This window comes from Bos taurus, chromosome 19 (assembly GCF_002263795.3).
Source record: "Bos taurus isolate L1 Dominette 01449 registration number 42190680 breed Hereford chromosome 19, ARS-UCD2.0, whole genome shotgun sequence".
Lineage (NCBI taxonomy): Eukaryota > Metazoa > Chordata > Mammalia > Artiodactyla > Bovidae > Bos > Bos taurus.
In genome coordinates this window covers 49,418,637-49,433,182 of record NC_037346.1, presented here as the reverse complement: position 1 = coordinate 49,433,182, position 14,546 = coordinate 49,418,637, and the positions used below count along the sequence as shown (strand labels likewise).

At 42.2% G+C, this 14,546-nt stretch overlaps 1 protein-coding gene across 1 annotated transcript in view; it reads left to right on the top strand.

Moving 5' to 3' along the window:
• The first annotated feature begins 439 nt into the window (after positions 1–439).
• The window catches only part of PITPNC1 (phosphatidylinositol transfer protein cytoplasmic 1), a 215,743-nt gene continuing 201,636 nt past the window's right edge, over positions 440–14,546 (top strand). Inside the window, exon 1 of the mRNA XM_059878599.1 lies at positions 440–1,213. Within this exon, the coding sequence (XP_059734582.1) occupies positions 1,088–1,213 (126 nt within the window). The 5' untranslated portion in view covers positions 440–1,087. The remainder of the gene's footprint in view (positions 1,214–14,546) is intronic.

Genomic DNA, 14,546 nt, shown 5'->3' with positions numbered 1-14,546 from the left:
CGCGACCCCATGGAGTGCAGCCTACCAGGCTCCTCCATCCATGGGATTTTCCAGGCAAGAGTACTGGAGTGGGTTGCCATTGCCTTCTCCGTTAGATCCCGCAAGCCCTGCCAAAACAACAAAACTACAGCAACCAAACAAAACCCTCTTTGTGGACATAAAGAAAAAGATGCAGCTGAGTGTGCCATATGCAACCTGCACCAGTAAAAGCTGCAGGGAGTGAACATTAATGAGGAAGCCGGCAAGAATAGGAACAAAGCGTCAACCAAGCTGCAAACAGGCATCGTATGTCCTGTTTGTACCAAATGAGAGCTTCGGGTCAAGTTTGAGGAGTATGGTCCAGTGGTGGAATGAAATGTGACGTCGTGAAAGATTATGCCTTCCTACATGTGGAACGGGCAGAGGACCTTGACTCACAGAGTTTCAAGGTAAATGAATGCGCGTGGCGTTGTACACGAGCCAGCTTCCAACCGCCCCTGGTGTGGGAGAAGGGTGGCTGCTATCGGTTGTGGAAAAGAGGAGCACTGGTCAAAAGAGATCAAAGGGATATCATGGCCGACTTTACTGAGTAGTACAATGAGAAATATGGAGCGGACCCCATTGGGCTATAGGGAATCCATGTATGAGGAGGATGCATTGGGAGCACTCGGCTACTGACTAGGCTAAGCCCATATAGAGCCCGCTTTCAGGAGGCAATGGCGGCAGCAGCTTCCTTGTACAGCTACGTGTCCCATGTGCCTCAAGACCAGAGCACAGCTGTGACCAGTCACCTCAACTCCAGGGTTTTTTGTTTGGACTGCACCGCATGCCAGATCTTAGTTGCTTCTCCAGGGATCGAACCTGTGTCCCCTGCAGTGGGAGTGCAGGATCGTAACAACTGGACCAGCGGGGAAGTCCTTTCTCTCCTGTTGATCCCTGGACAGACCCCCACCCCCACCCCCCAATAGCCAAACTCAAACCCAGCTGCCACCTCAGGTGCTATGACTGTTGCCACTGCCATCACTAGATTCTATTATGAAAGGGACAGGATGCCCACCTCCCCCGTTCCTGCCGCAGCTGTGCTCCCACAGCTGGAGAGGGCTTTGTAATGGGCCGGAGGGTGCGCTGTCTCAGGCTTCACCAGCTGCGGGGAATTTTTGGTATGACGTGGCCCGGTATGAGCCGGAGCAGGATGTGGACCGAGGAGTGGTACTCAGCCCTTTACAAACTGGAGGTAGGACAATGGCAGACTGAGCCTTCGGGCTGCAGTCCTGTAGGAGAACTTATTCCATAAGGCCCCTTTTGCTGAGATGGTTCCATTCCTTCATGTTTAGGTTAAAAAAAGGGGTCTGTGACCAACTATCTTTTCTTTCTTAATTTAATTTTTCTAAGTTGACTTTTCTTTCCTCCTGATACTAGTCTCTATAGCCTTTTGATCCGTTCTGTATATTCTCAGCCACTGAGCTGCCCTAGGTAAGGATGACACTGGCCATCCGTTTTTTCCTGTGCAGTGGAATCCCTCTCATCTTACTCTCCTTAGGAGTTGAACTCTCCTCCTTGTCTACCTGCAACATGTCAGTTTCCCTTTATTTTTATTTATTTAAAATTTGAAATGAAAAAAAATTTTTTTCATTCAGCTCCTGCGCATGGCGTGCAGGAATCCTTAGTTCCCTGACCAGGGATGGAACCTGACCCCCAGCAGTGAAAGCAGAGTCCTAACCACTGGGAACTACCTAGTCCTAACCAAGGGGACCACAAGGGAACTCCTCTCCTTTCCTTTTAAAATGGCTGTGAGAGGGCAAGCAACCTTTTACTTTGCTCTGTTAGCTCTGGACTCTAACATTGAAGCCAATCTTCTGAAATTACTAGGACCATTGGGATTTGGGTTGTGTTATGTCTGACCTATGGTCGTGGTACAGCGTTAGCTGAAACTTAGCCTTGTTTTACTCCACTCTTTCCATATTCCTAAAAGATATTTTGACAAATAAATGTTTCTAACCCTTAAAAAAAAATAACAGGAGAAGGAAAAGCATTTTCTTAATGCCTTTGCAAGGAGGACAGAGTAGACGCTATAATTAGCCTTTTTTTGGCCCTCAGACTTGTGAGGATCTTAGTTCCCCCACCAAGTATCAAACCCAGGCTGCCAAAGGTGAGAGTCCTAACCACTGGACCACCAAGGAGTTTTCTGTAATTAGCCTTTTTGATTTTGAGCCATAACTTCTTGCTGTTTGTCTGAGTCCGTAGGAATCTTAGTTCACTGGTTTCTGTGACTATTTCTTTGCTAAGGTTTCTCCAAGCCACAGCATCACCTCCAGTCTTTCCATTTCTGCATGTTTGTATGCTGGATATTTGTACTTGAATATCTTGACAGCATCACACAATCAACCTAAGACAATATTTATGTCATCTCTTTCCCCCAAACCTGCTTTTGCTCCTATCATGGGCTTCTCTGGTGGTTCAATGGTAAAGATTTCACTTGTAATGCAGGAGATGCACCTAGACACAGGTTTGATCCCTGGGTTGGCAAGATCCCCTGGAGGAGAGCATGGCAACCCACTCCAGTATTCTTGCCTGGAGAATCTCATGGACAGAGGAGCCTGGCGAGCTACAATCCATGGGGTCACAAAGAGTTGGACACGACTGAAGCGACTGAGCACTCAGCACTCATCCTTATTTGTTTTAGTGACACCTAGAAATTGTCTTCTTTCCCAGCACCTCATTGGAAACTAAGTAGTTGGTTCTATGTCTTTAACCTGGACATTGCCTGTTGCTTTTTTCCCTTTTACATTTCCTTCAGTTCCTTCTAAAACTCAGATGTGACAAGTCACTCACCCCCGACCTGAAATTCCTTAATGACTTCCCGTGACCTGTGAGACGAAGTACGAACTTCTTACCACCTTTCTATTTTCTCACTTACCTAAGTTTAGCCTAACTTTTAGTATCACCTCTTTCTTTTCTTTCCCTAAATCCTACTTAAGTTTTCATACCATCCAGTTCCAGCCTCTGCATACTGTTAAATCCCTGTTTCAGTTAAATGTCCATTATCAGAATATTACCTCAAAATTTCTCTCTTCTGAAGCTTTCCTACATTTTTTTCCAGTTCAAGCAGATAGCTGCCCCTTTGCTCCTGTGGTTTTGTTTTAAATGGCTTTATTGAAGCCTCATTTGCATGCCATAAGTCCACCCATAAGTGTACTGATGAATTTTGGTAAATCCATACATGTTTGCAATCACAACCGCAATTCAGTTGTAGAACTTTGCATCACCCTGCAAAGTTCCCTTTTGCCTGTTTATAGATAGTCCTTGCTCTCACCCCAATCCTGGGTAACCACTGATTTGCTTCTGTCTCTATAGTTTGTCTTTTCTAGAAATGCCTTTTAAAAGCGTACAGTATACAGTCTTTTGAGACTTGCTTCTCTCCCTCAGCATGCTGTTTTTGAGTTCATCCATGTTGTTGAGTGTATCACAGTTGGTCCTTTTTTATTGCTAAGTAGTGTTCCATTGTGTTCCATTTATCCAAGTGCTAAACCGCATTTTGTTTATCCAGTTACCAGTTGATGGACTTGTGAGTTCTTTCCAGTTTGGAACTATTATGAAAATACTGCTCTGATCATCTGTTTACCCATCTTGGTATGGATGCCTGTTTCCATTCCTCTTGGGTAGATACTTAGGAGTTGAATTTTTCAGTCATTATGTTTAACTTTGCAAAGAAACTTCTGGGCCATTTTCCAAAGTTACCGTTGCATTTTATGTTTTACGTTCTAACTAGCACTGTATGAGGGTTTTGCTTTCTCCACATCCTTGCTGATGCTTAGTACTATCTATCCTTTTGATTATAGACACTTTAATGGGTGTGGTGATGTCTCACTGTGGTTTTAATTTGTATTTCCTGTAGTCATTTAAAACTGCTTTCTATTATAAAATGTGTTTTGTTGTATTGATATGTATCTTCTGATCTGTAAGCTATGCTAAGGTTTGTTAAGTGAATGAATGAACAAACCCAGGATGGGCCAAATTCTCAGTTATTTTGGTAACAAAAAAACTCAGATAAGTTAACTTTAGAAATGACATAAAAGTCAATCTCTTCCCTTGAACACATTTTTGCTAGAAGCAATAACCTTGACTGGACTAAGTTTTACTTTCTTTTTTAGTGCACCCTTTGATGGGAGGTAATGGATAAATATAGAGAGAGAGACATAGCAGTAGAAGGAGCTGTAGAATAGCTTGAAAGAGAGAACCATTAGGGTTCTTGGTTACTCTGTGGTTCCAGGTGTGCATGTGCTTAGTTGCTCAGTCATGTCCAACTCTTTGTGACCCCGTGGACTGTAGCCCCCCAGGCCCCTCTGTCCATGGGGATTCTCCAGGCAGGAATACTGGAGTGGGTTGCCATGCCCTTACATAATGAGACTGAATAAACTTCCACAACTTTTTATTGATGAAATTGAAAACAGAATAATAATAATGAAAGGGTACAATTTTCTGTAATGCAGGTCTAGTTATGAAAAAATGGAAAAAAATTTTTTTAGTTTATGTAATGTTTTGTCTGTGGTGGGTCTTCACTGCTGCATGGGGGTTTTCTCCAGTTGTGGTGAGCGGGGGCTCCTCTCTCTTGCAGTAAGCAGGCTTCTTACTGTGGTGGCTTCTCTTGTTGCAGAGCGCAGGCTCTAGGAGTGCGGGCTCAGTAGTTGTGGTGCATGGGCTTAGCTGCTCCATAGCATGTGGGATCTTCCTGGATCAGGGATTAAACCCGTGTACCCTGCATTGGCAGGTGTTTTTTTAACATTCGGCCACCAGAGAAGTGCTTGAATTCTTTTTTTTTGCCCTGGAATTCTTTTGAGGAGGATGACATTTTGGTTAATTGAAATTCAGAGTTTGTGTTTCCTGTCATCATGAGCTTTCCAGGTGGCATTAGTGGTAAAGAACCCCCACCTGCCAGTGCAAGAGATATGAGATGTGAATTCAATCCCAGGGTCAGGAAGATCCCCTGGAGGAGAGCATGGCAACCCACTCCAGTATTCTTGCCTGGAGAATCCCATGGACAGAGGAGCCTGGCGGGCTACAGTCCATAGCATCACAAAGAGTTGGACATGAAGGAAGCAACTGAGCACAGCACATTATCGTGGTAGAAGCAGGGCCCATTCTCAAACGAAGCTTCACTGAAACACTGTGCTCTTCCACCCTGAGATTCACCCATGCAGATCTGCCCTCACAGTGGTGGAGGATTTTTCACATGGAGGGAGCAGGTTAGGTAAAGTCTGGGGTAAGACTCCTTGGGTTTCAATTTCCGCAGACTTGTTAACTATGAGATCTTTGACTACTTACCTGACCAATCTCGGAGCTTCTGTTCTTTGATCCATAAAACAGGCTATAGTACCAACTTCACAGTGTTGTTGTATAGATTGAATACAAATATTAGAATGACAAATTATAAATATTATTCTGCTTTTGATTTTTTTCAAGGATTTAAAAATGTAAAACCATTCTTAACTCACAGGCAGGGTGGCAGGCTGGATTTGGCCTGCAGGATATAGTTTGTGGATCCCTGCATTAGAGTAAAAACTGGAATTATTGCCACTTACTTTAGAAATAATGATTGCTCCCTCCCCCCCGACTCCCCAGTAACTGCAGAGCACCGTCTGCTCACTGCAGACGATTTGGAAAACAGAGGAAAGCACAATGAAAACAGTCATTCAGAATCTCTACCATCCAGAAGTGCTTCCCTGGTGGTCCTTTGTCTGTTTACGTATATACACATCTGTTTTTTTTAATTAAAACAAGCTCATTCTGTGCCTAATGCTTTGTTTCTTTTTTCACTTATTAATATATACTTGTCATTAGCAATCTTTTATAACCTTAACCTGAATTTTAATGATTGCATCCTATTCTGTTATACAGATGCATTACAGTTTAGGGAAGCAGTTCCCAACAACATTAAAGTTGTTTGAATTTTTCACCATTACGTGTAACTCAGTTATAAACTAATACATACATGTTTTGTACACACCTCTGATTAATTCCTTGGGATAAATTACAAGGATCACTGGGCTAAAGAGTATCTACATTTTTAAATTGTTTTCTAGGAAAGGTGTATAGTTCATACCCTCCCAAATGGTGTATAAGAACATTGTCATTTACTGTGGTCTTATATTTTTACTTGATTATTGGACTTAATAGATTTAAACAGTTAAATTTTTTTTTTCTTTTTTGGCCATGCTGCATGGCATGCAGAATTTTAGTTCCCCCAGCAGCACTTGAACCTATGCCTCCTGCAGTGGGAGCCACTGGACTGCCAACACTTATTTTTGAAACAATTCAAATAGATTAAAATATACAGACAATAATGAAACTTGCACCTATGTACCCACCAGAAAGATTACACAAATGTTAACATTTTTGCTGTGTTGCTGGTGGCTCAGATGGTAAACAATCTGCCTGCAATGCAAGAGACCTAGGTTCAATCCCTGTGTTGGGAAGATTCCCTGGAGAAGGGAATGGTAACCTACTCCAGTATTCTTGCCTGGAGAATTCCGTGGACAGAGGAGCCCTGGGGGCTACAGTGGACTACAGTCCATGGGGTTGCAAAGAGTCAGACATGACTGAGTAATTAACATTTTCATTTCACTTCTTTGTGTTATTTTAAGAAAAGTGTATTGTAGACTCAAAAATAAGTCTGTCATTATCATACCATTTTACAGATGAGAATAGGATCTCATCTCATTGATGAGATCCGTAAGTCTTGTGTAAGAACCAGTAATTGGTTTTACTTAGTGGTAAAGTAAGTAAGAGGTTTTTATTTATAAGAACCTCTTATAAATAGCATGTGGCTAAATTTTAACCAGCTATTTTAATCTGTTTGCATTTATAGTAACTGTAGATATTTTAAATTATTTCTCTTACTTCATGTTCTCTATTTCCCATAGTTTTCCTTTGCTTTCTTTTTCTCCTTTCCTGTCTCTTACTGAATTGAGTTTTATCAATTCCTCCCATTTTCCTTCTGCTGGATTTGTTATCCTTAAATTTGTGTTCTTAGAAAGCAGTCTGAAATTAACTCCAATTATCCTACCTACTACCAATTTCTTTTCATTTAGTTCAAATTGCTCCTTGTTTTTGGCATTTTATAGCCTTTGATATTCTACCATTTAACTATCGCATGTGTAGATTTGCTTTGATTTATTCTGCTCGGAACTTGCTATTATTCTCTACATGGAGGATATATGGCTTTTACAATTCTGTAAAATCCTTAACTATTATCTCTTAAAATATTGCTCCCCTTCATTTTGGCAACCATGAAAATATGCCTTCCAGGTCTTCTGCTTTGTGAAGCATAGTTGAGAGACCCCAGATGCCCTGTCTCAAGATTTACTCAAAAGCCACACTTGCCCCGGGCTGTTCCCAGTTGCTGGCTTAGTAAGACGTGGGTACTAGTGCTGGCCCATTTCGTCAGGATGTAGGACTCTTCTAATGCATGACTTTGGCTCAAGGTCTCTCCGTTGCGTGACCAGAATTTTCTTAGAACTGAGCTTTACTCTGTGTCTCATCCTATCCAGCACTCCTTCTTTCTCCCTTTCCTTTCACAGGTCCCCCCTGCATCATGGTCTGAGGCTTCTCTTTGCCTATCCCTCTCTTCCCAACATTTTTTCTTGGCATCTGCTTATTAGAGGGTCCAAACTGACACAGTCTATTTGCATCATCTGAATCTTGCATTAAATGCTTTTGGAATCAAGCTATTCTTTCATGCCTCTTTTATTTCTGTGATCCACCTTGGCAATTTCCTCAAATCTGTCTTCCATTTTACTTAATTTTCTCTTTATTTGTGTCTAATCTGTTTAACCTAATCTGTTGACTTTACTTTCAGTGATTTTAATATTTATTTCTAGAAGCTCTGTTTGGCTTATTTTTACATCTGAATGTTCTTCATATTTTTCCCTCCAGGGTTTTATTCCCTACTTTTATGTCTTTTATAGTTTTAGACATACTTATTTTGTATTTTGTATTCTCTTTTTCAGATTTGAGTTTTATGGTCCCAAGTTCTGGCATTCTAACAATTTTGTTTGTTGTGGTTGCTGTTTTCTGCTTATGGTATACTGTAATTTTACATTTTTCTTATAAACTGATCTTGAGTGGGGATTACTTTTTCTGTGTGGGAATCTCATGTGGCCTGATAACAGAGCCCCTCCAGAACAATTTACATCACTTATTCTAAAGCTCTCAGGAATATCCCTGGTTTGGGGCCAATGTTTCTGCTAATTTTTTAGTTTGGAACTTTCTGGATTATTTTTTTCAAGGCTCAGGTCTGGATATCTGTATTTCAGAGGAGAGGGGTTTTTTGGTTTTTCTTTTTCACTCAGAGTTCAGGGACACACAGGCTTGTCCTGTTGGATCCCTTTCCTAGGGGGTGAGCTTTCCCCCAGTCTTCATTGAGGAAGCCACCGTTGAGGATCCTGCCTCTCCTAAAGGGTTTTAGTTTCAACTCTCTGCCTCATGGCAGCTCACGGTTTTACTCCTTTATCCACTTGGGTTTTAAAATGCAAGTCTGTAAGTTACCAAAGCAGTCTCAGAATCCACTCATATGCTCTCACTTGGCTTTTTCCTTTTTCATATTTTACCCAGTTCTTAAATATTTGTAGTGAGAAATTTTTTTTTTTACATTGTCTTAATTTGCCACCGTAACGCTGCACCAGAAAGTCCCCGTTACCATATTCAGTTCTGTGCTGCAGTGCTTCTCGGGATACCAGTTTCTAAACAGTATCATTGGTGAAACCCATAAACTCACCCATTGTTAGAAAAGCCAAGTGCTTGTGATCCTGTTGAGACTGTAGATATATAGTGTGTACCAAGGGATTTGGGAAGAAAGCTAACTTTATTTTCCAACCCGTAGTCACTTCATTGGTACATCCAGAAAGTGCTGTAAGATTTTACAGATGGAGCTGATACTTAGAAAACAGTGGCACTGCACATGGCCATCATCATCATCATTATTTCTTAAACTGTACAGGCCAAGGGACAGAGCTCTTCTGTTTTCCTCCCTTTTTTCTCCCAGTTTTCCCACCATCCTTCTCAATTTGTCCTTTGTCAACAGGGCAGAAAAGAGAGGCCAAAGTGATGTATGGGTATAATCCACTGTGCACTGCTAAAAAGATAAACCTAAATGAAGTGATTTATTACCTGTGGCAGGTATTCTGCCCCCAGAATTGTCTGTCAAAGTTAGTACTTGTTGATTTTCCATACTTTCTCTGTCAGCCTCTGGATTGCCATTGTTTGTTAGAGGTGAGTAAGGAGTTTAAGGTGCCAGGGTATTTTCCAGCCTCAGCACCCTGCTGCAGGGGTTAGCCTTTATTTGTGTTCTAGGGCTTGGAACTCTTTCATTCTCTTGCCTAAAACTGTGTGTATAAGAGCAAATCCCATGGATACCTCAAATTACTCAAATTAGAAGTAAAACATATTCTGTATTCTCATTTTGAAAATGCTTCTAAAATTTTCCTACTTGAGTCAAATAGATAAGAGGTGTCAGTAGAATAACACAGGATAGTATGCAGCTATCAGGGCAGTGCCTGAGTTAGTCTGGTCTGTCTTAGAAGAAAGATACTCCATACCCTTTGGGAACACATAAAATAGGTAATTTTTTTCACTTAAGGGGACCACACACATGTCATTCAGGACATGTCTTTCCTGTTTTTCTCCAAACCTATCCCATTGTGTTGGAGAGTGACAAGCAAAATCTCTCCAGCAACCACAGTGCAGCCTTGGGCGTCAGGATCAGTGTCGTGGAGTCTTAGCCATGCCTAGGTATTGAAGAGGGACGGGGCAGCCTGGCGGGCTGCCGTCTATGGAGTCGCACAGAGTCGGACACGACTGAAGTGGCTTAGCAGCAGCAGCAGCAGCAGGTATTGAAGAAATAGCCTTAAAAATCTTAGAATTTTGAACTGGCATGGACCTTAGACCATTTAATCAAGTGTTTTAGCTGTAGATGAAAAATATGAAGCCACAAAGTATGTTATAACTTGCTCATCATCACAGAACTAGTCAGTTACACAGTCAACACTCAACCTGGTCCTTGGATTTCCTGCCCATCGCTGTCCCTGGGGAGTTTCTCTTCCACTTCTCACTGGGTAACATTCCATGCGCTTTCGCAGTGTACTGCTTGAATTTAAAGATCACTGTGTTGTTGTCAGCTCTCATCGTTGAAGTTCATGTGTTTGGTCCTTTCACAAGGAAGTGTTTTGTTGATTATGAGTTGGGAGGAGGGAGCTTAGTTACAATTTTGCTTTTTCCTTTTTTTCTGTTGCATGCTTAAATGTGGTGATGTGGACAAGAACACCACATAGCAGGCACTTTCCAAACCCACATTGTGCTGGAAAAGAGACTACTGTGCTTGTGCTGTGCTTTAGTTGCTCAGTTGTGTCCGACTCTTTGCAACGCTTTGGACTGTAGCCTGCCAGGCTCCTCTGTCCATGGGATTTTTCCGGTATGAATACTGGAGTGGGTTGCCATTGACTGCTTTTATGCAATTGGGGTGGAGCCAGGGAAATTATTTACATGATGTAATAGTGTATTCTAAATAGCATGTTACAGGGAAAAAAACACTAGTTGGATCACCTAATCTGTCGGTTCAGTTCAGTCACTCAGTCGGGTCGGACTCTTTGTGACCCCATGGACTACAGCACGCCAGGCTTCCCTGTCACTGAATAATTATAGTCAAATACATAGATTGTAGTTATATATATATATATATATATATACACACACACACATGTATATAACGTAATATACTACTTGTATTTAGCATTTGTGTTTTTTAAGACGATAGTAATTTGGACTTATAAATGCCTTTGCATAGCAAGTGACAGTTTATAGTAGCTAAAGAGATAAACACTCGTCTATTTTTCTCTTTGTACCTCTGATTAACAGGTAGAGAGAGAGAACTGAAAGCTGGATTTGGGTTAATTTTGTTTTTTTTTTCAATACTTGGTTACAATACTGTTTAATCACTTTCTTAATTGAATTTGTGGCATGTATTTCCTGAATTATGGCAATATCAATTCAGCTTTCCCTGAGCCCATACCATCAGTTCTTACAAGTTAAGCAGGATGTTGTTGTATTCATCCTATAATAATTTTGTACTTTATAGAGTGCTTTGGGGGCTTCCCAGATGGTGTTAGTGGTAAAGAACACACAACACACCTGCCAATACAGGAGACGTAAGAGACGCAGGTTTGACCCCTGGGTCAGGAAGATCCCCTGGAGGAGGGTGTGACAACCCACTCCAATATTTTTGCTTGGAGAATCCCATGGACGGAGGAACCTGGCGAGCTACTGTCCATAGGGTCGCACAGTCTGACATAACTGAAGTGACTTAGCACACACGCATGCTCATAGTGCTTTGGAGGTCAGAGGAAGCAAATTCAGCCTCCAGAAGTCCTTAACTTAGAGTTGAGAAGCATCACTGATAGCAAGAGAAGCTACCTGAATATGTATTTGGTAGTAAAAGTGAAGAGATATTTCATGTGTTCAGACAAGCAGAGAAAAAAAATGTGTAGACCCGCGTTATATTAATTTTCTTCCCTGTGTTCCCTAGTGGCCTGATTATTCATCTGGCTGAGATGTAAGATCTTTTGAGTTTCTAACATAATAGTTATTCATAAAGGCATTTAGACTGATGGCTTTCTCAGAACATCCTGCTGTTCAGGATGGACTTCATCTTTATTTCAATGAATTTCTAAATGGAGGAAACAGAACATTTTCTCTTTGATTAAACCATTGGTTTCTTTAGTCCTTAAGGACCCATATGCTGGAGAACTCCAAAAGAAAGTCAGTAAAGGATTAATGGTAAATTGGAATTAGAACCATGAACTGGCCCCATAAAAATCTTTGAACACTGTCCTAAATTCAACATCTGAAATATAATGGAGCAGGCAAGATTTATGAAAGCTAATTTTAAAAGCTAATTTAAAATTGCACCAAAGAAGCACATTGTTATGAGTTGTAAAAAATTCTTAGGTTGTTTCAGACCACTCTTTACAACTCTCTGGCTTTTAACTACTTTGCCCAAGAATCAAGTACTTTACAAGTTACAACTAGTTAGGTTACATTCTTGGGCTGTTCACTTAGAATATGAGCTCTGGAACTATTTAAGATTTTAAGATTTTACATTGCTGGATGTACACTGTCTAGAGTGGCCCCCAGAGGTCAGCCCTAAGATGAGAACTGGGGAGGTAATCCTAGGAAGCCCCAAGAGGAGCACAGGGCAGGAAGAAAGGTGAAGGAGGGAAGACAGGAGGGAGTGTATGTATATGTAAAGGAAAGTTACCTGCTGATCCTGTAAAGAGAAAACAGCCTTGGAAAACACCAAGGAAAGATCATCTGTGCTGCGATTCTAGCACCAGTGCGAAATCTCATTTTAAATACCTTGTTGAAAAAGACTTGATAGCTGACATAACTCTTTTTTGCCTTATAAGTGATCTGTGAGATTGGATTTGCCAGTATTTAGTTTTTCCCAGCTTGGGTACATGGTGTCCAGTAACTAGCAAAATCAGCCTTGTGTTGTAGGATCTTTTTAGGACATGGCTCTGTCACCCAGATATGGGGGATGCATCTCCTCCTGATAGCCTTTGTCCAATTGCAATAAGGAAGCACCAGGACACAAGCTTTCTCTCTAGTGTTTGGGGCATCAGTGGGCTTGGGTCTTAGTCGTCTCTGCCGAGTTGTCCTCAAGGGAGAGCTGGAGCCCTTAAACTGGAAATTCTCTTCCCAGGATCTACCAAACCTCTCCCCCGCCCCAAAACTTCAAGGAAGCTTAATTCCCAGTATCTTGGGTCAGGTTCTGTAGAAGTCAGGGGATTTGCATGGAGATGATGTGTTGGCCTAGGGATTGGGGCTGGGCAGAGTGGCAGGGTGGGGCTTCCCTGGTGGCTCAGACAGTAAAGAATCCATCTGCAATACCGGAAACCTGGGTTTGATCTCTTGGTTGGGAAGATTCCCTGGAGGAGGGCAAGGCAGCCCATTTCAGTAATCTTGCCTGGAGAATCCCCATGGAATGAGAGCCTGGCGGGTTTCAGTCCATGGGATTGCAAAGAGCTAGACATGACTGAGCAACTAAGCCCTGCACAGAGTGGCGGGGCAGTGGGGAAAAAGTGAGTTTTAGCTGGGTTGTTGAGGAGCTCTGTCTCCCATTGCCAGCTGCCCATTGGTCAGCTTTTTGCTCCCCTCTCCCAGGTCAGCCATTGATTGGTTCTGGGCCTCCCTCAGGGTAGATATAACCTTCCAGGTGGAGATACTCCTGTAGGCCAAAGGCTGTTTTACAGACTAGGGGACCAGATGGGACCCATTAGCAGTCAGCACTTAGAGCAACCCTTACCCGGTAGAGGCACACATGTAGGGCGCTCTGGCCTTACTCAGCAGAGAATAGGGCCAGGCATCCGCCTTTTCTTACTCGTACTCTTTAACACAATTCACCACTCTTCCAAGTGTCCCTCTTCAAAGCACCCCTTTGACCTTCCAAATACAGTGTCCTCAGCCTGCTCCCTTGAAAAACCTACTCCTGGACACCAGAAAGACGAATCAGATGCCTGTGCCTTCTGGTAGCTGTGGCTTTAGTTGGACCCCACTGGGGGTTCTCTGGCTCTGGGAGGAGTGGTGGCCCCTGGTGTTGGTAGAATGGGAGATGATAATGCTTTCATCCTGATCCATCTTTCAAATGCTTGCTTCCAGAGTCAACTCATGGCAAATAGGACTCAGCAGTGAATATTAATTTTCTGCCCCCAATAATTTTCCTCCTATTAACAGGGCTTTGACCCTACTGTTTGCAAAATAACAAGCTGGCATTCTTGTGCTAAGGTTCATTTGATTGCTTCTTGAACCTGCTCTTGTTTGCATTTTAGCTGAAAAGAACTCTGAGGCATCCAGTTTTTTCCCCTGACCTCAGATTTCCAGATACAAGATGGGGGAGGGAGGTGTGGACTGGTGGGAGAGGTTTCAGTTGTACCTGTTTCATATTTACTCTGCTGCAGAGTGACTGGGGTATTAATTTAATGGATGTTGTCACCAAGGCTTTTGAAATGGTTGTGGTCAGTAAGTGAATGCCTGTTAAAAAAATTCTGAATTTGGGAACCAGCTATTGTTCTTTTGCTACACCAACCTGTCACTTGAGGCATGTTATAAGGTTTGCTTTGCCTGTGCCCCAGCCAGATTTGCTCTGCAGATTAATGTCACTCAGGGTGAATGCTATGCTATCTGTGCAACAAAGCCATCTGCCAGCCACACCCAGGTGTGTGATGCATTTGGATATTGTGTCAAGATATCTCATTGATCTCTAAGATCTGCCAGAAGTCATTGTAAATTCTAGAAAGCTGTCCCTGGGATCTACTCCATTCAGTAGTAGTGAGTCACTGAATCCAGCCTATATTCAAGGGGAGGGTAATGAAAGCTGTACCCAATAGAGAGAGGAGTATGAAAACAAGGTTGTTCACAGGTGCTAAAAGCCCCAAAGTGATTGATAAATGCTTTTGGAGAGATGCTTTGAGGCTGTGCAAGTATCTTGTTTCTCCTTTAAAAACTGAACTTTAACCAGT